The sequence below is a fragment of the Phoca vitulina genome, unplaced genomic scaffold (assembly GCF_004348235.1).
Source record: "Phoca vitulina isolate PV1807 unplaced genomic scaffold, GSC_HSeal_1.0 scaffold12, whole genome shotgun sequence".
In the NCBI taxonomy this organism is placed as follows: domain Eukaryota; kingdom Metazoa; phylum Chordata; class Mammalia; order Carnivora; family Phocidae; genus Phoca; species Phoca vitulina.
Window position 1 is genome coordinate 1,117,195 of NW_022589715.1, and position 26,515 is coordinate 1,143,709.

General features: G+C 42.2%; 1 protein-coding gene across 8 annotated transcripts in view; it reads left to right on the top strand.

The window, feature by feature from the left end:
- The window catches only part of LTBP1 (latent transforming growth factor beta binding protein 1), a 389,228-nt gene that overhangs the window by 142,045 nt on the left and 220,668 nt on the right, over positions 1–26,515 (top strand). For 5 of the 8 annotated variants that reach the window (XM_032410265.1, XM_032410266.1, XM_032410267.1 and 2 more), the window contains one exon: positions 14,143–14,310. In XM_032410265.1, the coding sequence (XP_032266156.1) occupies positions 14,143–14,310 (168 nt within the window). Of the gene's footprint in view, positions 1–13,890; positions 14,311–26,515 lie in introns of those variants that run through there. The other 3 variants (XM_032410270.1, XM_032410272.1, XM_032410273.1) reach the window with 1 other exon arrangement.

The following is a 26,515-nucleotide window of genomic DNA, read 5'->3' on the forward strand; positions in this document are numbered from 1 at the left end:
GAGAATAGACAGGCACCTTTCCAATAAGACCCCGAAATCCCATCATGCCTCCTGTTCATCTTTTTCTGGTACGGGTTTTCAGGCATTCACAGCGGGGTATGTGTGCAAATACCTGTCAGGCATGTTTGTCATGTCTTGAACATGGAAATAGAGCAAAATTAGATGCCTCTTTTTTTTTTTTTTAAAGTTTTAAAAAGACTCTTAGTGGAGAAAGTGATTCATAATGTTTCTTGTCAGAGATCCCAGTTTCCAAAACACACCTTAATATACCTCAAGAACATATAATATATATTTTTAAAAACCTGCTGAAGGTATTGGAAATTATATTCTTGTCTCTGAACATCAGGTAATTAGGAAATTTGGACATAAGCTTATTTGTTCCCACCAGTGGCACTATGCGGATTCCATCTTCCTCTTTTTTCCTCATCTATTTGGCTTACTATATGTCAGCAACTGTACGAAGAGCCTGATGCTCATTAAGTCGATGTGTTACATTATAATATTAGTACGTTGACTGTTTAAAATTTACCCTACATGTATATTCATGTACGTTTATTAGGAGACAAAACTATGATGAGTTAAAAATTGCCAAAAGCAATCTTACTCATTGGGAAGAGCTTCGCTTTACCTGATACAGTGCCAGATGGTAGCTACACTCATGAGGAGCACAGCATAATGTCTCTGGTGGTTGAATCACTGTCCTACACCTGAAGTGAATGCAACACTGTGTTTCAAGAATACTTCAGTGATGACGATGGAAAAAAAAAGAGTGCGACTTTAGCTCTTTATGTGTTACTTTTAAGTGAATGCAAAGCCAAATTTGATGACATTAAAAAAAAATCTGTCAGCTTTATTATTATATGTAGGGCTTTAATGACAGTATCACTTAAAAATGACCTAAACTTAGAATTTCTGGTAAGAATTGTTTAATTTAATTATTCAAATTAGGCAAAATAAGCCATTCTAATCAATGGGTGTCTGTTAGTCATTGAAATCCATTTTGATACCTTTCAGACCAAGTCAGGCAATCAGATCTTATCTGGAAATTATGTAGCAATCAAAGTCCACAGTGGAACTTTATTCTAGAGTCTTAAATAATAATTATGATCATCAAACAAACATCTTGAGATGAAATTTTCCATATTTAGAAGCTCTTGTGGGTTTTGCTGTATAATATATCATGGGGTAAATGTCACCACTAGTTTGAGCTTTCCCTCACAGTTGCTCCACTAAGAGCTGACCACGTGTCATGATAGCCTCTTGGGTTTGCATAGTGTTTAACAGCTTATGAATTACATCCAAACAGATTATTTCACGTGGCCCCTGCCACGGTCTCACGAGGTAGATGGGTCAGGTGGCATTATTCTGTGTGTCTCTTCTTCCCCACTCTAGTTTGCAAGATCCTGCAGGGTGGAGCCTGTGACTCGCTTCACTGTCTTCTATTCCATCGAACCTCTGAATATTGGTTTCTCTGTCAAATACACATCTTGGCACTTATTGCCATAGGTCTGTTGTACGAATGAAATGAGGTGAGGGATATGAAACCTAACATCCTGCCGAACACGTAGTATGTCCTCAATCTGTTTGTTTCCGTCCCTTGCTCCAGCCTTCCCAGGTGCTGGCTATCCTGTAGTTTTTATAGTAAATGCTCATTGGAAGTGTAGGAGAGGCATTGGGTAGTGAGGAAAGAGTGAAGGCTCGTACTGAAATCCCAGCTCTACCATTTCCTAACAAAATGACCCTGGTCAGGTTTCTGATGAACATCTCTGTAGTTTCCTAGTCTGCGAAGGGGTGAGTATTATTTAAATGATTGTGGTGCGCACGTGAGCTCCATAGCTTAGTTAGGGACTCAGTACATGTTTCATGAGTCCATCAGTTATGCAGACAGTGCTCTGTACATGTAGAAAGGTCCATAAATTCAGCTTCTATGTTCTCAGAATCTAGGGAAAAAGAAAAGCAGTGAAGTGTGTGTGTGTGTGTGTGTGTGTGTTTATACTTTAATGTGTAACAAATTAACCCAAACCTTAGTGGTTTAAAGCAACAAACATTATCTTACACTTTCTGTGCCTCAGAAATTCAGAAATACCTTAGCTGATTGGTTTTGGCTCAGATTCTGTCATGAAGTTGCAGTCAGGGTATGAGCAGGGGCTGCAGTCATCTGAAGGCTCGCCTGGGCTGGAAGATTCACTCTCAGGGTGGCTCACTCACATGGCATTTGGCAGGAGGCTTTGGTTCTCTGCCATGTGGGCCTCTCTATGGGCCCCTTAAGTATTCTCATGACATGGGAGCTGGCTTCCCCCCCCCCGAGAATGAATGATTGGAGAGATTGAGAGCCCAAGACAGAAACTGCCTTTTGTGATCTAGTCTCTGAAGCTGAAGCCATCACTTCTGTTTCATTCTGTTCTTAAGACATGAGTTGCTAAGACCAGCTCATACTCAAGGGGAACAGAATTGATTTCAAAAGAGTTTGTGGATAGATTTTAAAACCATCACGGTGTTCAACAGGAGAGGCATTATCTTGATGAGAGAGGAAGTTGAGAATGAGTAACCTAAAAAGAATTAACTGAAAGCTGGAAAATTTACAGTGTGTGATTACATATCAGTAATTCATTTTTTTTATTGGCAACTAATCATTTTTCAATTTTATTTATCACATGATAAATAAAAGCTAGATAGAATATGACTTTGAGAAAAAGGATATTTAGGCTGAAATCTTTTCTAATGATGAGTTCTATTGAATTTGGCAGTAATCCCTTGGAGAGAGTAGCTGGGGCTATTTGATGGAGTCATTTAAAACTGAGCCAGAGAGAAGTTTGTGCTGTGGGGAAGAGAATAAAAAGTGAATGACAGAATCTGTATTCTGCAAGCTTAGATACCTCTGATGCTATAATTCTCAATTCAGAGAGTTAAAAATGCCAGTTTTCTTCTATATAACCAATTACTCCAACAGATTTTTTTCTTTCAACTGAATCCATCAAACTTAAGAGTTGTTTTGGCAGTTACAAAAATGTTCATATCTTCACCTTTCTTAAGGTTTCTTAAAATAAAATGCATTCACATTATAGTATCTTTTTGCTCTGGATTTTTATTGCCTCTGTGACTGAATTGGAATTCCTGAGAGGCACAGGAGGTATCTGCTTCTGGTCAGGCCAGCTCATTCCCAACAGGACACCGGAAGTTTTGGGTCTCCAGAGTCTCAGCCCTATCTTTTGAGTTTTTTCTTCTTTCAGGCGGACTTTAAATTTTGTAAAGTGTGATAGATCATTTTCTTCTTTGTGTCTGCCTGTAGTGTAGGAGTGAAGTTTCCATGCCCCCTTAGGAAGGCAATGGAACCCTGATCGCTTTCAACTCCTTTCAAGTTTTGTGACTTCCGCTTATTAGTTTGAGTAAAAGTTGCTTCTTTGCCCTTTGCAGTAGACAGTGGAATGCCTATGTATTCCTCGCCTGACCTCATACTACCTTTGATTCACTTCTCTTCATTTCCTGCCCCTGCATTCTTTCCCATGGCACTCCCCTCCCACCATGTAATCTTTTCTTGTTCCCAAAGAAGGAAAACCACCAGGTGAGACATTTGTTACAAATAGAGAAGGAGGATAAGAATACAGACTGTTTTCTTGGGCTTGATTGAGGCCAAAGGAAGATTGGTAAGGTAGGAAAATATACGTAAATAGACTCATGTGCTAAAAGCCGGGTAAAAATGGAGAGATGCACTGTCTAATCTGGCATGCCTAGGTTGCTGAAAACTGTGTAGGGAGGGGGTAAGTGGGTTGGTTCAAGAGGATGAGAGGTGGAGAAAAAGGAGGAAAGGTTTTCCAGGGGGAGAAAACTACATGTGAAGTTAAGTAGGCATGTGAGTGAGGACCGTGGGGCAGTTTGGTTCGGCTAGTGCCCAGGCTCTCTCTGGAATGCTGTAGGATGTGAGGCTAGATTCGGTCTAGATGGGAAAGGATCTCAACTTTCTTTTAAGGAGTTTGATGTTAAATGTTTGTCAAAAATATTTGTCATAACCGGTATGTAAATTATATGGAATCCTAATTCTCAAAGCATATGGTAGATACAATCTGGGACCCTCAGGAGAAGTGGCCCCCACTTAATCAAGCCTGTGATAAGTCATGAAATTTGTTCTTTGGTAAACAAATAACCCAGTAGGTAATCTGTCTTTTGAGTCAGACTTGCTTCCCCACATACAAACAAACAGATGTTATTTATGGAAATGATGAGTGATAGACTGATAACAAATGCCTCCATTTACTTCTCTTTGGAAAGACAACAAATGTGGGGATAAATAAAACCTAATTTTGTTCCAAAATTAAGGCACAGAAAATTCGAATCATGTGAAGCGTATCTAACCCATGCTTTCTGTAAGGAGACTGTGCAAGCTAGCCAGAATGTATGAGGACTAGAGCTAGAAGACATGTAAGTGTTCACTGCTCCACACCTTGTTCTCTGGGTTCAGGGACAGCAGTGAAGTTCTTTCTTCTCAGCTGTAGGAAGCCTGTCCTCCCACGGTTGTGTGTGAGATCTCTAGCTGTGCTGCTGCAAAGTCCAGTGTGGGTTTTTTAAGGGAGGTAGAGATTTTCACGTGAAAAAATGCATCTTTTAAATGGTATTTCTCCCTTGGGAAACAAACTGTTAGAGGGAGTAGCATCTTGAAGGTTGATGCCAAAAAAACAAAACAAAACAACTCCCTGGACAAACTCACTCAAACCTCCCCAAGTGTGGTTCCCATAATTGTCAGGATTCTAGATCCAGGTGGTAGATTACATTCTCAATTCAGAATTGAGAACATGGGTACAGTGAGTCCCCCCCCCTTCTTCTTTGCTCCTTTTATGTTATGAAATTTTTATGTTAAGTCCTGTCACCTTGGGGATGTGTTTCTCTCTCTCTTTTTTTCTTTAAGATTTACTTATTTGAGAGAGAGAGTGTAAGAGCGTGTGTGGAGAGAGGGGCAGAGGTAGAGAATCTTCAGTCTCCCTGCTGAGTGTGGAGCCCGACGTGGGGCTCAGTCTCATGACCCATGAGATCATGACCTGAGCTGAAACCAAGAGTCGGACACTGAACCGACTGAGCCACCCAGGAATCCCGGGGAATGGCCACAGCATTTCAAATGCCACCATCCCTTCTGGATAGATTGACAATGGTAGGTTCCCTGGTATTCAAGATTAGGAGCAGAGATTTCCAGATATATTTTAGACAGGAGAGTTTTTAAAGTCATGTCAAAGGAACCCCTATGAAACAGCCTGGTGCAGTTCAGGATGCCAGGACTGAGGTGCCTTAGAGTTGGTCACCTCTTTCCCTGGACTGCAGTCCAGAGCCTGTCCTGAACTTCCCTGGGTGTTCTTTTTTATTTTTATTTTTTTTTTAAAGATTTTTTATTTATTTATTTGAGAGAGAATGAGAGACAGAGAGCATGAGAGGGAGGAGGGTCAGAGGGAGAAGCAGACTCCCCGCTGAGCAGGGAGCCCGATGTGGGACTCGATCCCGGGACTCCAGGATCATGACCTGAGCCGAAGGCAGTCGCTTAACCAGCTGAGCCACCCAGGCGCCCCTTCCCTGGGTGTTCTTTATGCATTAGCTGGATATGCCTAGATGGTTGAATCCCCTCAGGGGATGTTAAAGAAATTATTTTACAAAAAAAGGTCAGAATATGAACATGTCAAAAAGCCATCGGTTGTTTTGCTGGTTTTCCACTTTTCGTACTGACTGTATTTCTTTCCCCAAACACTGGGCCAGATCCTGCTAGATGAGCCACTTGTTGGGGAAAAGTTAGTCTTCTGACTGTAAAATATATTACACCTTCAAACATACTTGATTTTGTTCCAGAGATAAAAATAGGATCTTTTAAAAAATATTTTTAGAGAAAAGAACTTATGGTTGGTATTTAAAGAGTAGAAACCCCAAGGAGGAAAAAGGGAGGATGAAAACAAAGCCCATGTCTCAGGGTGTGTTGCATGGAGTCCAGTTGGCAGGGCAAGATTGAAGGCTGAGAAAATGTGACAGGTGATAGGTGACAATCTGAGATTTTATGTCTTGAGTCAAGGTAAAACAAAGACTGAACGAAATAGGATATTAGACCTGACTCCTGAAATCTGTAGAAATTTGGGACAAAATCTACTGTCTTTGTTGGTGAATCTCTGGCTAGTCTCTTGGCCAGTCTCCCTGAGCTGGGAACCAACATGTATTTCATAAGATTTTATTTGTTTGTTTGTTTGTGAGAGTGTGTGTGCACACAGGTGCGTGAGCAGGGGGAGGGACCGGCAGGGAGGGAGAGGAAGAGCATCTCAAGCAGACTCGGTGCTGAGCCCTGACATGGGGCTTGTTCTCATGGGCATCCCCCAACATGGTTGGGTTATTGGGTGGGTTTTATGGCCCAGTGGCAATTCATATCAGGCTCACAGAATCTCGGTAGTAGTGTTTTCAATTTCCTAGTTCTTTGCCTGACAAAGGGGATGGATACTTAGTGAATAAAAATGAGTTTAAAAACTCCTTACACGTCATTGTAACTCTTATTTACAAAATTAAAGGAGGTTTCTATCATGTGTCAGTTTGATTTCTGCATAATATGTTGTGAAACTTTGGGAGCAAATGTTTTTCTTTTGAAAAAGTGTTTGAGAAATTTCTATTTCCTGTTTATTCAGTTATTCTCTCATTGGCATGTTTAAATGAAAATCTTCACTTTTTATGTCATTGGCCATTTTTGGGTAATATTTTAATGATTTTGGGAAAACTGTTTTGTAATGATTGCAGGGTTTCCTGAATAACAACTGTGTTTTCCCTTGATTTGAAACTTTTATGGCTAAAACATTTCTCTTTGACAAATACAGCATACAGCAAGTATGTTTTAGGGCTAAAGCTTTAATAGGAGTATTCTTTATTATTTTAACACTACTGGCAATTAACCCATAGTTAAATATTTATTTAATTTCTTTCAATTTAGTTTGTTCATTCAGTTACTGTTCTTGAGCACTTACAATGAGAAACATGTTGGGCATATAATGGTGACCAGATATATTCCTGCTATCATGGAGTTTGTGTTCTCAGGATGATAATCAAACACAAATATATGAAGTATGTTTATAATAAATAGGAAATGTAGGGCAAAGTATGGGGGATAGGTAATGTGTGGGGCTGTTGGCAGTTTTATGTCAGGTTGTTAGGAAAGGCCTCCTGATGATCTGACATTCTGGAGAAGTCTTGAAGGAAGTGGGGGAGGAAGCTGCATATAGAAGAGGAAGAGTATTCTAGGCGGAGGGAATTGCAGGTGCAAGGGCCTGGGACAGAAGCATGCCCAGTATAGCAAGGAAGCCAGAGTGAATGGGTTGAGGAGGGTTGTGGGAGATGAGGTCAGAGGTTGCAGCCGTGGACGCCCCCATTGGCCATTGTGAGACCTTTGGCTTGTGTTCTGATTGAGATGGGAAGCCACTGAAAGGAATGCTATGATCTCACGGACATAAATTAGAAAAGATACCCTGAGCGCTGTGAGGAGAATAAATTGCAGGAGGGCAAAGGTGAAAGCAGGGAGTCCGGTTTAGGAGCCTGTTGAAATAATCCAGACCGAAGATGATGATGGATTGTACCAGAGTGTTTGTCACGGAAGTAGTGAGAAATTGTTACCTCTGGAAAGAGAGCTAACAGGATTTGCTGTTGTATTGAGTCTCAGATGGACAACCCCCCACCCCCAGTCAAGAATAGGCTTGCCATTTTCTGAGATGGGGGAAGACTTGAAGAGGAGCAAATTTGTATGTGGGTACAGGAAGGAATCAAAGCTTAATTTTGAATACATTTTGTTTGAGGTGTCTGTTAGATGTTAGATATTTACTTAGGAAAGGCCCATCAACAGTTGGACCATTGGTTTCTTGGTTGAACACACATACAAGGTAGAGGTGGTCCAGGTAGAGTTAAACATTTTCTATACATAAGTTTGTAGATAGTCTTTAAATCCATGAGATAGAACAGGATGATCTCATCCAGGAAGTCAGTATAGAAAAGAGAAGGCTACAGAGGCTGAGCTCTGGGGCCCTGGTCATGAAGAGCAGTGGCCAGCAAGGTAGGAGAGAACCATGAAAGAGTAGAGTGACCTAGGAGCCCAGTGGAGAAAGTGTATCATGAAGCAGTGTCCTTGTGTGTCAGAGAGGCTGAATGAGGAAGAAAGACCCAGAGAATTTGCCATTGAATTTGGCAATATGGAGACCCTGGTGACCTTCACAAGGGCAGTTTTGGTGAAGTATGGACAGCAGCAGCTTAACTGCAGCAGGTTCCAGAGAGAATGCTTGGGGAGGCAGTGGAGACAGCTAGTAGAGCAGCTCTTTTGAGGAGTTCTGCTGTAAGGAGAGCAGAGAAATAGAGCATTACCTGCAGTAGAGAGGAATGGAGACAATAAGGAGTGGTATTCTTGATATTTGGGCAAGAGTGCAACGTGTTTGCATGCGAACACAGATGAGAAGAGAGCAAGTCTTTGAGTCTGTAAGAGAGGAAGGGATCCATTACTTTAGCCAGGGCGTGTTGGGGGGGAGGGGAGGGGGCTTGGCTTTAGCTAGAACCCCATCCTTCGTCAGGGGGAAGGCAGGACAGCTGCAGATTCAGGTAAGTTGGTAGGCCTGGGTCTTTAGAGCTTTTATTTTCTTAGTGAATCAGGGAGTGAGGTCATACAAGAGAGTGCGTGACTAGGTTGCTGCTACATTTCTGCCCAAGTGGGTATTTTGGGGATTGTACTCACATTCTCAAATATGGTGTATAGTTGATACCTGGTTTTTGATGAGCGGTAGGCAATTCTGTAAGGAACTCAGAATGTATCCAGAAACTTACTCTTACATTAAATGATTTAATGGACCCATAGAAAGGCAAAGAAGAGTTTATCTCCTTAAATGTATAAAAAGGAAAGGAAATCTTGTATATACCTGTGAGAGAGATAAGTAACTGACATAGTTGCCTTGAGTGGATATTAATGGAGAATTGAATGGGAGAGGAAACTCACATGGTCTTTCCTTTAACGTGTATCAACTGTGTAGCATGTAGTTCTTCCTCTACTTCTTCATTTAGTTACATCCATCTGGAAAAAAACCTCAAGAGATGGTCCTGGAATGTAACTCCTACTAGAGTCTTATCTGAGGAGGTACTCACATGACAACTAGAAATCTGTTCCAGGACTGGAGCCACGCGGTGAAGTAATAGATCTCATACTAGTTTGTCTGCACGGCATGTTTCTCGAGGAACACGGTATTCTGTGGGAATTATTTTAATAGTCCACGAGGAGTTAAGCAAGCCCGGAGAGCAGAACAACAAACTCCTGTTATTCGAAGCATTATTTAATACTTTTATGATTTGTCCTTCAAAGAATTCTTCGTCTTCGGGCAAGCAGTGGACTGCAGCAGGAGAATGAGCCCTTTACCCCGTTTCTCACATGTGACCTGTGTATTGAATGAGCTTCGAAGTCTCTTTAAGCAGCCTCAGTTAATGGGCAGGGTGATGGCTTTTAACCACAGAGGAGGTGCTTCTCCTCCACCGAGGATATTGTCTGTGCTAGTTGGTCCCTCTTGTTTAAGTTGGATGAATGCTGATGTGCTGTCACGGCATTCTGGATAAATGTGGAGGAGACTGTATTTGTGCATGACATCTGATGTGGGTCTTGAACTTGTGCTATTTATTTCTTTGGCTGCCTTCACTTTTGGTCCCATCCTGGCTAATGACTGAAAGATGGCAGCTGGGTTCTTCTCTAGACTGAAGTCCGTTTGTCAAGAACCATTTTTACATTTTTGGGTTTTTCTCCGTCGTTAATGATCGGGAAGCTGAAGTGAAAGCTGTTCCTGTTGGGAGGATATCGGCTTCACTTCCATCCCATTCACCATACGCTCTGAATGTCTGTGGTTTGTTTTAAAGCATGTGCCAGTGACTCTTCTTGGAGGGTGAAATTCGCACAGGGTCTGGCAGACCCTGCAGACAGGATGTTGACTCTTGAGTGTCTTGACTGACGCGCTGGCTGGGAGGCCCGGTGGAGGTGCTCCCTGGCTCCAGGCAATCTATGTTTCTAGCCAAGGCCTCTAGTATCTGTGCTGCCGAAGCGAGCACACTGGCCAAGGCCTCTAAAATGCAAGGTTTGAAAGCACTTGCTTCAGATTTCTGGGGCTGATTTACCCACAGGGATCTAAAAATTACATTTTTTTTATCAGAGGGACCAAGCCTGAAGGCTCTGCCAGCAGCTTTCCCTGTTAACTCCTGACTGGCCTGACTTTTGCCTTCCAGATTTGTAATTCTTTTTTTTTTTCTTTTTTAAGATTTTATTTATTTCTTTGAGAGAGAAAGTGAGTGAGAGAGAGCACAAGATGGGGGCAGAGGGAGAGGGAGAAGCAGGCTCCCCGCTGAGCAGGGAGCCCAACACGGGGCTCGATCCCAGGACGCTGGGATCATGACCTGAGCCAATGGTAGAGGCTTAACCGACTGAGCCACCCAGGCGCCCCCTCCAGATTTGTGATTCTTAATCAGCTATTAGCACTCCAGGGATGGTCTTTGACTGCTGATTTCGCCATGGGCTTCAGTCTCCTCACCAGTGAAGCAAGGCCTTAGAGCAGAATGGTCTCCAGCATCCTGTGACTTCATGATCTCCGTGGGGTTCGACTGTCTTCCTTGGGGTCACTTCGTGTATTCTACATTTATTAGGTACCTCCTGTATGCAGGCATGTGGGGTTCTTGAGTATTAGTTTACTCAAAGCATTTGAGGAAGATTGCCTCTTGCAGACCAAGGAGTCTCTGGAGGAAAGTTCACAGCCACTGTTGGTGAACTCCCACCAAACTCTTAACAGATGGGTGGTGTTGTCTTGAACTTGTCACATGTGAGGAATTTGAAACTCAGAGCAGTTTACCTTACTCTTGGGTACCTTGAAGGTTAAACTCTGCATGATACCCTAGTAGATACATAGAAATGATTTTTACAAGGGGATGGGAGAGTGTATTTTCTAACCCATCTAATATTTACAGAGATCCTGTGAGAGCTACAAATGACCACCTAGTGTCAAAAGAAGTTGTGAGTTTTTCAATACTGATTGGGAGATTGATGTGGAAAAAAAAGCTAATTACAATGAAGAAGTCAATGCTTTGTGAAGACAAGAGGACCCGCTGAGATTATGTGTCTGCTTTAGAATTAGACTACTTTATAGCAGAATGTTAGTAAAACACAAAGGGAAATATGAAATAAGTGTGTCTTCTTCCAAGAAGATGTGAACATTATAAAAATCAGAATTAAGTCATATGAAACTGTCTCCGCCTTTTGAAAATCCAAATGATTCCAGGCCAAAAAAATTTTTTTTGGCTAAGAAATAGAATAAGTTTTTAAAAACAATAGGCCTGGAGAATCTCGAGTGCCTATAAAGTGACTACTGTAGCTGAGAGGTGAAATGCGAATAATGATTAAGTGCTTGCTTTCTTTGGATGTCTCTCTTCGCCTAAGTGAGCATAATTTAGGTGACGGTCTGAGCATCTGCATGGCAGCTGCTGGTGCCACGAATTAATGCCAGAGAAGACAAAATAGTTGGCACACCATTTCTAATTTCATTATTGTACCAAGAGCCAGAAAAAATAGAAGTTTATATTCTTTTGAAGTGGGATGATGTTGTATCTCTTTTTTTAAATGGGCTCCACACACTTAGATACACAAAGTATTCTCAAGATATTTGTAAGCATAGTCTGACAATTTTGAGTGTGAGCTGGTTTGTGTGTGAGTGTGTGTGCTACTGTAAAAAAAAATAAGTCGAACTATATGAATTTTGCCTGATTGTGGAATTAACATCCTATTGTAGTTTTTTAAATTTCTGGGTACACTCAAAAATTTTAGATGTTGTATAAGCGTTCAAAGCAGTGGTTGGCAAACTGTTTCTTTAAATAAAGTTTTATTGGAACAGAGCCACAACCATTCATTTGCATATTGTTTTTGACAGTCTGCTTTCCTGCTACCACAACAGAGTTAAATAGTTGCCAACAGAGTCCATCAGGCCTATAGCCTTAAAATATTTATTATTTGGCCCATTATAGAAAAAGTTTCTGGATGCCATTTTGCAAGGTGCTGGAAGATCCGGTCGGCCCCTAGGATATCTCCCCATTTCACACTATGTGTCTTGATCTCTTGTGTTAGAACCACTGAATGAGAATGGGAAATCGTCTTGGAAAAACATTTGAAAAGAACTGAGGCTATTTCTCTTCTGGAAGAACCGTTTTCTTGTGTTAAGTGAGAGGGCCAACCCAAGCCGATCTCTTCAAGTTCCTGCTAACTTGAGCTTTCTTTGCTTACTTGGTAGTTCTCTTTGAGGAGTTGAAGGGCTAGCATGTGGAAGAGGCATTGTTAGATTGTGAAACCATGGGGAGTGGAGTCAGGATTAATGGGTGCAACTGCCACACTTGAGCTCAAGAAGGAAGAGCACTTGCTAGGAATGGCTTATAACTAGAATGTGCTATCTCAGTGGATAATGAGCAACCTGTCACTAGAGATGTTTAAATAATGTTGTGTCAGAGGACCTTTGAGACCCCAATTCCAGCTTTGAAATTCTAATGTTGTTGTTGTTGTTAAGGTTTTTTGTTTCCAAGCTCAGATCTGACCACAGTTATTTTGTTGAGGGTCTATAGAGGCCTCTTGGATGATTTCCTGAAAATATAATCTTGGTCAGACCGAGGCACTATGAAGGGGCAGAATTGCTTCTGGTAGTCAGGGGATGGCCACAGAAAGGCTGACCCAGAGCTAGTCTCTCCTTGGCTTCTAGAATAACACAGTGGCAATAGGAAGGGTACTACTTCCTGCCATCCTTAGTCTCAGAGATGAACCATCTGTCTCCAGTTGCTGCTACTGTCTTTGCTTTCTGCCTAGGCTCCTGGAAAGAGGAACAAGCTGGATGGGGACATATCACAGACATAGAAGTCAGACTAGAGTTTCTGTGTTGCACTTTGCCATGGAGTCTAGATTGGGACTTGGCCGTGAATGGCAGTTCGGGGTGAGCTCCGACATCCTCTGTGCAGCTCCGCTATTGCAGCGCAAAACAGCCGTAGAGAATATGTAAAGGAGGAAGTGTGGCTGTGTTCCAATAAAACTTTATTTATAAAAGCAGGCAGAGGGCCAGATTTGATCCCCGGGCTGCAGTTTGCTGACCCCTGATAGAGACATTGAAAGTTAGAACTAGCTCGAAAACATCAGCTGCAATTCCCTCGTGTTTTGTAGAAAAGGTGAAATGACATGTCCAAAGTCACACCTCGGCTGAGCCAGGTTTATAAGCCAGAGTCTGACTGTGAGATCAGTGCCCATTCTGTGATCCTCTGCTGCCTCTGCTGTGCAGTCAGGTTATCGCATTTGGTTTTAAGGAGAGGGCCACGCGAATGCAGGAAATACCTGCCTGAGGTGGCCTATGAAGAGCCGCAGCGAGGGCTCCGGGGTGGTGCTTGAACAGACGCAGCCCTTGAGCCTCGCAACCTGGCCTCCCGTTTTCTTAGACGGACCCTGTTTACAGTAAAACAAAATACAGGTTGTATAAATTAATGTGGAGAAATAATGCCCCAGAGTTGTGAAAAAGAAATGGGCTCCCACAGCTGCGTCACAGGATTTGATCACTTCAGCTGAGAGTGCCAGGAGATTTGAGACAGATGTTTTCAGACATGCCGCATGCCTAAAACATTTCCAGGGGTCGGACTGCAAATAGTGACTTAATAAGTGGAGAAACCGGGAAAGTATGCAAGTTGAGGACACAGGAGTTTATTCACCACGAGGTGCATGGCCAACCTCTTTGCATTACATCTGCCTGTCAGGGTTGGCTCTTTCACGTCGTGCCCTCCGTAGTGCTCTTTGTCTGCCCGTGAATAAAGTGCAGCATTGTGGTTAGTAATCCCACTCCAGTGACTCGACTTCAAATGTGGTTTTGGAGTGCATCCCAGAGTTCTGTTTGCTAAGCTTCCTACTCCTGTTTCAGAGACACCACTGGATACAGAGCAGCGCGCACTAAAGGCTTCCCTCTTTCCTTAAACCTGTCGGGTTGTGGGCTCTCTCGTCCCCCCTCTCCTCTCCTTTCTTTTTTCCTTTTTTTTTTTTTTTTTTAAAAAAAACCTTCCAAGGCACGTTCATGGATACTAAGCTGATGTGTTTGTTGTTCTTTTTCTCCCTGCCTCCGCTCCTAGTGAGTAACCACACTGGCCGCATCAAGGTGGTCTTTACTCCGAGCATCTGTAAAGTGACCTGCACCAAGGGCAGCTGTCAGAACAGCTGTGAGAAGGGGAACACCACCACTCTCATTAGTGAGAATGGTCATGCTGCCGACACCCTGACGGCCACGAACTTCCGAGTGGGTGAGTTCCTCCACGGTGCCTAACTGTCCTTACTGCATAGAGTTGTATGAGAGCGTAGCGTTTAGACATCCTCCTCTACTCACACTGCTCTCTGCTTGAATGGGTTTCTGTCTCTGAGTCCGAATATGCTTCTTCTGAGAGCTCTTTTAAATAACTTTCAGAATAATTGTTAACCTGCTTTTTGGCTTCTCAGAGCAATGGCAGCTACACTGTTGCCCCTTAGTGCCTATCATTTACGCAGCCCATGGCGATGGGAGGTGTCCATAGGACAGAAGGGAATCGCTTTTTAGATTCAGACCCTCGCACACAACTTGCACTGATCAGCTTCAGATTTTTATCTGCCCGGTCATAAGGAGAATTTGCATTAGATCTGCCTCATGTTACAAAATGTGGATCGTGGTGATGAAGTTAAAAGTTTTACTGGATGAGCAGTCATGTTCTAAAAAAAATTCTAAAAATTGTCAAAAACTGCATTTCAGTTGTAGAAAGGAATACGGACTTGAATCTTTCACCACATTTCTGCTCTGTATCAAAAGGCAGAATTATAGATTGATATATGACAGGGATCTAGGGGAAAAAAAATGCTAGTGGCTTACTGTCAGTGCTCCAAACCTTTTAATCTTTCATAACTAATTTAAATATGAACTGTGTGGCTTACTGAAAAGAAAGCTTTTTCCTTTAAAATTTTTGTGTTGTTTTTACTTTCTCGTAAAGGGAGAAAGTATTGCGGTCCCCTGAATGCTGTCACACTGTCACACAGCCGTGTTGTCATGCAATACAGTATTTTTGTCATGGAAAAATGTCTTTTATTATTTTTTGACCAATTATGGTTTGCCATGTGTACTCAAATAATCACAGACACCCACATTACTTTATGAGTTACTCACAAGAATAACCCAAATGTCAGACAGATAATAACACTGGCTAGATCTGGTCTTTTTATGGAATATTGCTGTTTAGTCTTGAGTGTGTGTGTCTGGGGGGGTAGGAGAGAGGGTGTCTCTTTCAAACTGATGATCATCAAGACAAAACACAAGGGGACAGCCTGAGGTCCTTATTAGCTCTTTGATTATTCTGCTGCTTTATTGTGACTCCCAGTCCTGCTGAGGTCAAAGCAGTATTCTGGATAGTCTGTACTTGGAAAAAACATGTGCCCATAGATACTATTTAAAAGGGTATTGTGAATTTCCTGGCCACGATAAGGGTGTTTGGGCATATTTTAAAAAGAATTTAGCTGGTAGGTGCCAAGTGGCACATTACGCTTCGCAGGGCAGAGAGCCGAGTCTCGTGGGAAGTGTGCTGAACTGCGGATCGGGAATCTAGATTCTGGTCCCGGTCCTGCCACTACCTAATCCACAGGGTGTGACACTTACTGTTTCTGGACCTCAGTTTGGTCTCATCCATAAAACAAATGGCTTATGCTTAGTGACCTCTGAAATTCAGTCTGTCTTTAAAATCTTAGGACTTTTTATGAGTAACAAGTAATCCTATTTTCTGGAGGGTTGTAGACAATGAGGGGAAGAGAAAAGGCAGCTCCCAGGAGGTTGTTACGGGCTTAATGGCTTTTTCCCACTTTTACTTTTCTTGATTGCCTTCCTTGCTCGCATGTGTTTCCCAGCTCCATCAACAGCGTCGGCCCCTCCCCCTCCTCCTTGCATTTTTCATAAATCTTTACAGTAGGAATGACAAAGTAATCGGATGGGTGGTAATTTTTTTTGGCTTACAGTGTATTCATTTTGAAACTAAATATTTGAAGGCTTTGAGAAACAGAGGAAGTCTACTTGTTAAAACATGCTGCACACTTTCCTGTCTGGCATTTAAGCAGATGTTTAGGAACAGGATACACGTAGCCTATTCACAATATAAAACGGAGCAAACTTATTTACACACAAAAAAATTTCAAAACCAGAACTCAACTCTGCCACAAAAGAATTGGCAGAGTAGTTAAAAAGAGAGAGAGAGGGCTTGGTAATAAAGTTTCACATTGGCAGTCCTGGGAAATACTTCATTTATATCCTCAGCTATTTTCCTCTTCTCTTTATTTAAATTCAAATATTGGATAATTTGTGGGAGAAGTTTTACATTTTTTTTTATTCGAAGAAGGGTAATTCTGTAGAACTCACAGATTGTGATTCTTCAGAAATACAGAAAGTTTTAGAAATTCATTTTTTAGACCTATATCTTTGTGGATTTAGTTTGTTTAATATAGCTTTATTATTTACAAGAAAGTGGCTTTCTAACTTAGTGGTTTTTCTGTCTATTTATATTTGCTTATGATATATTAAATCTTTTGACAAATAAGATATGTATATGGAAAATAGAACAGCTTGGGGCAAATTCAAAATTCATCGTAACTTGTTAGCTACTCTCTTTGGCCTCTGGTATGTCAGATGTGGGGGCTAGCAAACTTCTTCTGTAAAGGGCCAAATAGTGAATACTTGAGACTTTGCAACACAAGCTCTACAGTGTGCAGCTGCTCAGCTCTGCAGTGGCTTTGCAAGCAGCCATAGACGATACGTACCAGCCTGGGTGTGGTCCCGTACAAAACCTTCGGTGGGCCAGGTTTGAGCTGAGTGGCACAGTTTGCTGACTGTCCTCCAAGGACTCAAAATAATACTGGGAAAACCATATGGACTTCAAAGACAAGGCAGCTTAACTAAATAATCCATTTTGATAATCAGAACACAAATAATTTTGAACATTTCCATGGTGATTTATAGGTTGGTGTTTTTTTTTTTTTTTTTTGAAGGAATTGGGGCACATAATATTAACATTTTTTTGATAAGGAAACTTAGGTGGTGGTATAAGGGAGCTTGACTTAGTTACACAGCAAGTCTGTTAGCTGGGACTAGAACTTAGATCTCTTTAGGTCATCTGTTTACTTAGTTTCCTGGGGTCTGACCACAAAGTATAGGAGGGACACAGGTGAAAGGACCTCGTGGAGTTGGGTTTTGTGGGAAGGACGGGTGGTCTGATAGAGAATGGACAGCTCAGAAACCAGCAGCCCTGGGTTGGAGTCCTGGCTTCATCATGGCCATTGGGCATGTTCTGGTTTTAGATCCTCTTGGGTTCAGGTCACTGGCCACACAAAACAGGTAATAATGTGTATATAGCGGGTGGTTCTGTAGCAGACACGGGGTGATACTCATTTCTTCCTTTTTTTGTGTTGCTTCTGTGGTCGTCTTTCTGGTCTGTGGTGATGGTGAGTCTGGGCTGTTTAGATGTGAGAGGCAGGTGTATTTTTCATGACGATTAAGCACATAGTCTCTGTTCTTGAGTATTCAGTTGGGGAAATCTTTTTTTTTTTTAAGATTTTATTTTTAAGTAATCTCCACACTTAACGTGGGGCTCGAACTCACAACCCTGAGATCAACCCCTTGACTCAGCTAGGCAAGCACCCCCAGTTGGAGAAATCTAAGGTATGACTTCCACTGACTGTGAAGTCTGAATGAGGATGATATCCAAGGGAAGTACTCTTGAGATTCTAGAATAAATTCAATTTTATGAACATGATATTGATATGATGTAACAGAATATTTACCTTAAATGGCATTTCCTTTAAAGCAGATTTCTAATGATAATAATTTTTTTTGTGACATTCTGAGCTTTGCCTCTTTGCTCTCCCCACCTTTGCCTTTTTAAAAAAGGGGAGCAAATTCCCAGTTGAGTGGGCCAGCAGGTTAACCATTGTTGTTTTAATGGATTCTTTCCACTCATAGGGATATAATGAAGATGACCTCCTGGTATTTTTAAAGTTGTTTATAGAGTCGTAAGTCCCCCTAATAAGGAGAACACAGAAATTCATGTTGTCACAACTAGAATATTTGAAATAAAATAATACTATCCATGGCATAGCTTATTTGTAGAACCAGTGAAAAGCAATCATGATGGCTAAAATAACACATTTGGTTTATATGATGCTGCTTTCTCTGAAGAGTTACAGGGGACTTAGTTTCCATGAGCATCCCATATGTTACTTCATTTGATGTTTACTTCTTCTGAGAGAGGTAAATTATAGTATTCATGTTCTGTGGATGTGAGTACCAGGGCCCTGGTGGTTTGATTAAAGGTGACTCTCACTTAGGTTTTTCTGTCCCAGATACCTCCTGCTCTCCATGTTGCCAAGTGAGTATGTATAAAACACCGTATTAGATTTTCCAAGATAAATCATAAAGCTGTCCGCTGAGAGCTTTTGCTCTGGGGAGATGAGGAGTATGTGTAAATAAATCTAAATCAAGGTAGAAGATGTTTCGCAGGAGCCCGGAGAAGGAGATACCACGTCCAGCTGAGGGAGGGATGCTTCGGGAGACAAGGAGTGGCATGCGCCTTTCCTCTTTAGTTCACCCTGCTATCCCAGCTGCTACCCATGTTGGCTTACTCATAGTGGGAGCTGGGTAAACACACGTTGCCAGATTGTAGACTGGTGGGGGCAGTGGGACTGGAAGCATTGTTTAAGTTCTAAAATGTGGATGGATGGGAAATAGAAGGGAGGCAAAGTTGATATGGGAGGGAAGAATTTACCTGTTAGAATTAGGCATAGAGACAAGAAGGCACGGGTAGTTTCTGAGAAGTGGGAGTAGTTTCACCTAAATGTGGGAAACACCAAAGGTAATGATATGATACATGACAAGTCTGGGAAGGTCAACGAGTTGGGGCAAGGCTGGAGAGCACCTTGAATTCCAAGCTTAGGAATTTGGACTTTTTCAGAACTTACTAAAGTCCTCTGAAAGGGGGACAGAGATAGTTACCATTTTGTAAAAAGGAGGAAGTTTTCTGTTTTTGAAGGCAGGAAACTAAGGTTTTAATAGCGTAAATAAGCTTTTGAACAGCTCATAATAGATGACAACCTCTAGCTGCTTTTAACAGCTTTGACATTGGCTTGCTGGCCTGCATTGGGAATTTTCCCCCATATGTCTCACAAAACCAACTTCGTCCTGAAGTGTTTTTGAGGAATGGAAGCAGTTCATTTTGTTCACACGCATTATGTGGGATCTCTTTGTGAGGAGGGAAGAACAGTTCCCTCTCAGTGAGGCAATCAGTAAACCAATAACTGCTCAGGGAGGGGGGAGCATTAAGATTTTTTTTCTGGCAACTTAGTTCAGACAGTGAGTCTTTCGTCCTCTACCAAGTGTCTTTGTTTGGATCCCTTGATGTTTATCCAGCACAAAACCAGTGAAATGCCAGCATATCACTCTTAAATTAACTGCTAAGTATATTTTCCCCTTGATGCATCGTATAGATTTTATGTTTTTAAACATGATCTAATACAAAACTAAAAAAAAGTGGTTGCTGGCCATTTGGGCAATTTGGACTGTTTAAGAACTTATCAAAGAAACTACTCCCAAATATATTTAATCTTCTCCAAATATTTTCTGATACTGAATAAATGCCATTAATGTAAAGCATTTTCTTGTTTATTTTATTTGAGCTGTGGAAGTGATATTAGGAACATTAATTTATTTAACATATTTATCGAGCACCTATTATGTGCCAAGGATTGGTGTAGGCATTAGGAATGCAGCAATGAACAAAACAGACACTTGTCCCTGCAACATTAAAAAAATGCAGTGTGGCTGAGTAATGTGAGTGACCTTGATAGTATTATGCTAAGTGAAATGGGCCGGTCACAAAGTAACAAATGGTACAGGATTCTACTTGTATGAGTTACCTAGGTAGTCGGATTCACAGAGGGAGAGTGAATGGTGGTTACCAGGGGCTGGTGGAAAGGGGGGAAATAAGGAAGTGCTGTTTAACGGGTAGAGAGCTTCAGGTTTACAAGATGAAAAAGTTCTGGAGCTGGAATACTCAACAGTCTGAATGGACCTAACAGTACAGACCTGTACAGTTAAAAATGGTTAAGATAGTAAATTTTATGTTACATGTATTTTACCACAACTAAAAATTAAAAAACCTAAGCTATAGTGTGAGTATACACTATAGTCAAATGTATACTACCACAATATACAACATGTAAGGAAAACTGGACATATGCCAAGTAATGATAACTGCTATGAAGAAATAGAAACTTGGGAGAGGGCGTAGGGATGGGAGTGGTGGTGGAAGGTACACATTGCTATTTTAGACCTGTCCCGAAGGGCTCTCTGGTGAGAGGACATTTGAGCAGAGACCTGAATGGAGTGAGTAGTGAGCTCTGGGAGGGAACATCACAAACTTTATAATCTAACTCTATCACTGTGTTTGTCTTATATAACTTGTGGTTCATCTCCAGAGGGCTGGTGTTTGGAGCGTTCAGGCAAATTTGCCCTATACGTCTTCTTGGATTAGGTTTTATTGACCTGTATATAGGTGCGTGCGCGCGCGCGCACACACACACACATTGTATCAAGGAATCCTGTTAATAATATCTGTAGATAAAGAGCCTCATACACAGAGGATGGAGGCAAGCATGTTTCTTGGTGTAAAAATGGTCCTGGAATTATTGCAGAAGGAATCTTGGTTACTTATAATAAAAAGTATAGGGTCTTTGATACAGGAAAGAATTACCAAAGAAGCTGTGTCGCCTCTTTCTCCAATATTTTATATAAGACAGATCATATGATTTTGGTATGGAGTTTGCTTTTAATGGAAATAAGACTGGTTGTGAGGGCAAATGTATTTGTGTGTACGCGCGTGCGTGTGCATGTGTGTGTGTTTGTGTTTAGGGGGAGGGTCCAGTGTGGAGGAAGGCTGCAAGGAAAGGTGATTCTAGGGTTAGTTGGACCAAGGAGAGGCAATAAGTTGATGCTAAGAGCCAAAATCAGGAGAGAATGAGGTCCTTTTGGTTGAAGAAGAAGATCTTCGAAGCTGGGAAGGTGAGGGGCATCAGAGTGGTTGTATATGAAAGTATGTCTGTAGTCAGGACAGTTAAAAAAAAAAAAAGAGAAAGAAAGAAAAGAAACAACTGTGGGTAAAAGTGTTCAGCAGTTTGCTAGCTCTGTGAGAAAGGCATGTGTGATCGATCGTTCCTTGTAAGCCATGCCTGGCCTCTATCACGGGGGTGGCTGGGACTCCTTAATGGGGTTAATGCTGGCTAGCCTAGAATAAATGACCTTTCAGAATTCCTCGGAGTCTGTAACAGAGTGTCTCAAAGTGTGTATTCTTTCCTAGTCACTCAGCTTGAGCACATGCGTTGGTCTTTGGAAAACCAGACTACTTAGCTTAGCATGCTGCGGCTTCCAGGATAAGCTGCCGCCTGGCTCCCTGGCCATGATTCGACCTTAATCTCTGCTTCTACCCAACCAAGGCTCCGCTTACCAAAGGTCCCCAGATGCGCCACGCCTTCTGTGCTGCCGTGCCCCTGTTCACACTGCTGGGTCGGCCTGGCAGGTGCCTTTCCCCGGCTAGCGAGCCTGGGCAGCCCCCCACTGCTTTGTCAGGACTCAGCCAAGCGCTGCTTATGCGACGAAGCCTCCTCTCCCTAATTTGTTGTCCTACCTGTTTATTCCACTGAATTCTCAACTGCTTGGGGACAGGGACCTATCTGCTTTTTGTTGGTCTCCCTGCTGCCAGCATGGCGCATTGCTTTAGGAATGCTTCTGGCTTCTGGGTTGACAGAGCAAATTGTCTATGCGGGTGCCCATAATGGTGGCACAGAGATTGTACCCGATACAGCTTCCTCATGAATCCTCAGGCAACTGAAATCACAGGAGTACAATAACCATCTGAGCAGTCTTTATAGAGCTTGGGGACATAGAATAGGAGAATATATTCCAGTGACTACAAGATGCATGAAAAAGGACACCTTTGTAGTACTTTGTGTGGAGTTTGGATTTTACATTTTGAACACTGACTGTGGTGTACTTTCTACTCATGGCCAAGGGTGGCTAGATTCCTGTACCTTTAGCTGTCCCTGCTCCCCATTCCTACGTCTGTCTAAATACCTGCAGCCTCTCTCTCTCTCTTTTTTTTTTTTTTAAAGATTTTATTTATTTATTTGACAGAGAGAGACACAGCGAGAGAGGGAACACAAGCAGGGGGAGTGGCAGAGGGAGAAGCAGGCTTCCCGCTGAGCAGGGAGCCTGTTGCGGGGCTTGATCCCAGGGCCCTGGGATCATGACCTGAGCCGAAGGCAGGCACCCAACGACTGAGCCACCCAGGCGCCCCAATACCCGCAATCTCTTAAGGAACATCTTCAAGCTCTATTTCAAATACTTCCATGTGTGCTGCTTTTTCTCTTTCCTTTTCTCCTTCTAGTGATTACCTTGTCAGGTGGCACTGGTGCTCTAGCTCAGGTGTACTGTTGATGGCTCTGGAACCCTGGGTTGGTGATTTCACCTGTCTGATTCCAAACTAGTAAAACAATGCAATAATGACTTGACCTCTTGCAGTGCTTTCCTGAGGCTGATGAGAAGGAGCAGACTGAGGGCGTATATGGATTCCTTGGACTGATTTCAAGAAGAACTTTGTCTTTCCCAAACATAACCAGTCCTTCTGTTAATTCACAACCTCTATGTCCTGTGATACGGGGCAGTGTGCTTACATCTCCTTGAGTTTGGATAGGGTATGTTCCCTTTGTACCACAGACACCATGGTTCCTTCATTTACTGATCCCGATGACACACTATCTTCAAAAAAGACACAGGGGCGCCTGGGTGGCTCAGTCGGTTAAGCATCCAACTCTTGATTTGAGCTCAGGTCATGATCTTAGGGTTGTGAGATTGAGCCCTGCATTGGGCTCTGCACTGGTCGTGGAGCCTGCTTAAGATTATCTCTCTACTTCTGCCCCTTCTCTCCCCTCTCTCCTGTTCTTAAAAAAAAAAACAAAAAAAAAACATAGAAGGATGTTTCTGTCTCCTCCACTTTGGTCCTCTGTTCTTAGTGCACAGAAGGCTCTGTGCTTGCTCACATTTAGGCTAGCTCTGGGCAGGTTAGCCTACATACAAAGTAATGTGTATCATTGTCAGGGTGGAGACAATGTAGTAGCACCATGTTCCCTCTGCCTTGGATCCGCTCCTTCTTGAGAGCTTCACTGGCTTACCCAGGAGGCTCTTGCGTGTTGCCAAGCCTGCTGACAAGAGTGAAAGCATTTAAACAGTGTAGCACATTTTGGAACTGAAAACTGCGGTCAGGAGGAAAAGTAATCATCGTGCATAGATGGGGGCATCTCCAGGGATGTACGATTATAACATTTGATCCTGCTTTGTGCTACTCGCTTTGCTGTCATTGTGTAATTTACCTCTGGGCTCCCTGGTTAGAGTAAATTTAAGGAAGTTGGACTGAACATAAATACTGAACTCGTATTTATGAGATACGGTATGTATCTGCAGCACTTACTGGCATACACGTTGAGCTCAATTTTGCATCTATAGTATAAGAGTCAAATGTTTATATCAGCTTTTAGTATCAAGGTATATGTATTTTTTCCAAGTGGAAGAGGAATAATGCATTTCTGTATTGTTGGAAAAACCTTCTGGAACTCACCTCACAGATGATACGAAAATGTTTTTGAGGGCAGCCACACAGTCATCTTCATGTTACGCAGTCCAGGAAAATAAAATAACTACCAAATGGGGAAGGATAAAGCTAGTTAGGAAGCTTGAGATCGATTCTCCAAAATCATATCAGAAATAAAATGAGAAGAGCCAGATGCCCTTCCTTTGCCAATTTAATGTAATGCTGTCATTGATACACTTATGGAAACTTGATTTTTTAAAAAAAAAAAGGACCTTGATTTTCTCTTTAGTGGAAGAGTAGGGGTTTAAGGAATGGTTTTCTGCTCGACACCATTATCTTGAATTTAGACTCATGCAATAATTACCAAAAAAACCTGGCATGACTGCAGTGTTGGCTTTTGTAAGATTTGGTGGGAAAAATGAAAACTTTGGGCAGTAACGAGAAATTTCTTCACTCTGAGACCAAACTTCATATGCCCATCAGATTCAATAAAAATTTGTTCTGGAATATGAAGAGTTTCTAAGATTTCCTAGTGCAAAAACTCAACCTGATTTTCGTCAAATTTTCCTTAGAAGAGGTGAAAGGGAAACTTGACATTAACATTTTTTTACAGTAAGGAAAGCAGACCACTGCCCTTTTTTCTGGCAAATTAGGAAGTGCACTGGAACATTCTTAACTAGCCTTATTTAGCAAGATTAGAATATGTCACTTTTTGCCACTGCATTGTCCCTTTCTGAAGAAAGGGTGATTTATGAGCCCTCTGGATCTTCTTGTGGTATTAATAACATTTTGAGCCAGATGTTTTATTGGGTGTACAGAGAGGGTAATTAGAAACATCTGAGAGCCCCGTAATGTGCCCAGAAAACCATGACGTTGTATGGAAAAGAAAAAAAAAAATTCACGCCAAAGTTGTGTACTTGGTAAATAGATGAATTAGCATTAAACAGAATTTACTCTGTATTATACGCATTTTGAAAAAGAAGCTAACTCTTCAGGCTGAAAATATCCTCTTATTGAAACACATTCACTGCAGAAATCATAACCTTATTTGGTAAAAGACCTTCTGACTGTGCTGTTCATACAGTAATTATTATTTCCCTTCTGTCAAACTTCATCATATTATAGACCGTTTTCTGCCAGAAGTATTTCTTCTTTTTACCTGGCAGTCACTTGAAAACTTCAGAATTCTGAGGGATCTCGTTTAAGGAAATTAACTCTTAGAAACATACTGCACGAGGGACTAATAGTGTCCAATTTGTGTAATAGTCCATCCTAGAAATCAGGGTGGGATTCAAGAGCTTGGGCTCTATTTTAGCTGGTTATTTGAAATTTGACCGGCTCCATTGGTGGCTGAGTTTGAATATTTGGGTATGCAGCAATAACAGTGGCTAAAATCAGGGTCTGATTTAAATCAGGTCCTGTTCTCTCTTCCCTCAAGACAAAATCTAGACAAGAAAACCTAACAATTTGCTGGTGGCTGGTGAATGGTTCCTTTCATCTTCATTCACAAATTACAAGCCCTCCTGACAAGTCAGTGCTGAGTCAAACAGACACATCCCAGGCCGCCGTGGACAGGGTTCAAGTTGGAGGCGTCCAGTGTCTTATCTTTTCAACCTGTCTTGCTTTGCGTGTCTCCATTGGGTGTGCCATTTTTATCCTGTTTGATCATTTTGAATGGGGTTCCTCATCAGTCCTGAGACAAAAGTATATCTAACTGTACATTTTGTTAGAGGTTGGAGGTGACTTCATGAAGCCTCTAGAAGGAGAAGTGGATTCACCTGTATGACAGTGTTTATGGGGGTGAGGGTGGTATGATAGTAGTTAGGAGCTCTGGCTGAAACCCGACTTCAAATGTCTTCCTTTTCCAACCCCTATATCAGTGGTTCTCAGTCCTAGTTCTACAGGAGAAGGTCCTGTGGATTACTGAAAGGTACAGATGCCCAGCCCACCCTGCTGGCCTTCTGGATCATAGTGCCGGGTGTGTTTTGGGTGTGTGTGTGTGTTGTGAAAACCACCGATGTTGGCAATGGTTAGATACAACTTTGATAGAGAACCTGTAGTCTAAGCCAGTGCCCATCACCCTTCCATGCTCAGGAATCACTGTGAATCTTGACAAAAGGCAGGTTCTGATTCAGGGGTTCTGGGATGGGGCCTGAGATTCTGCATTCCTAACAAGCTCCTGGGGATGGGATCCTGCTGGGGGCCATGCATCACCCACAGAGTAGCAAAGATCTAAGGTGTTACTAATTCAACAAAAATGGTTTCAAAAAGATACACTATCTTTATTTAATGATACTTACCGAATTCTTATGAGTGACACTGTATTAGGAAATGTTATATAAATGCTATATAATTGAAATATGTTAATCCTTTGCAACTTTCCTACCTCCTTTCCTTTCTCTCTTAAAGCTGGCGTTTCCTGGGGCGCCTGAGTGGCTCAGTCGTTAAGCGTCTGCCTTCGGCTCAGGTCATGATCCCAGGGTCCTGGGATCGGGCCCCGCCTCGGGCTCCCTGCTCCGCGAGAAGCCTGCTTCTCCCTCTCCCACTCCCCCTGCTGTGTTCCCTCTCTCGCTATGTCTCTCTCTGTCAAATAAATAAATAAAATCTTAAAAAAAAAAAAAAAAAAAAGCTGGTGTTGCCTCACCTGCCAGACCGCCTCTTGGGCAGGGTCGCAAAGGGTAGCCTCAGATGCCTGTGTGCAGGGCTGCCTTCTCTCTTTACCCTACCAGTCCAGCCTGCTCTAGCTGACCTCCTGCCTTCACAGTTTTCCAAGGGACAGTCAGAAAATTTCTTTGTTCATCATGTCCCCTGA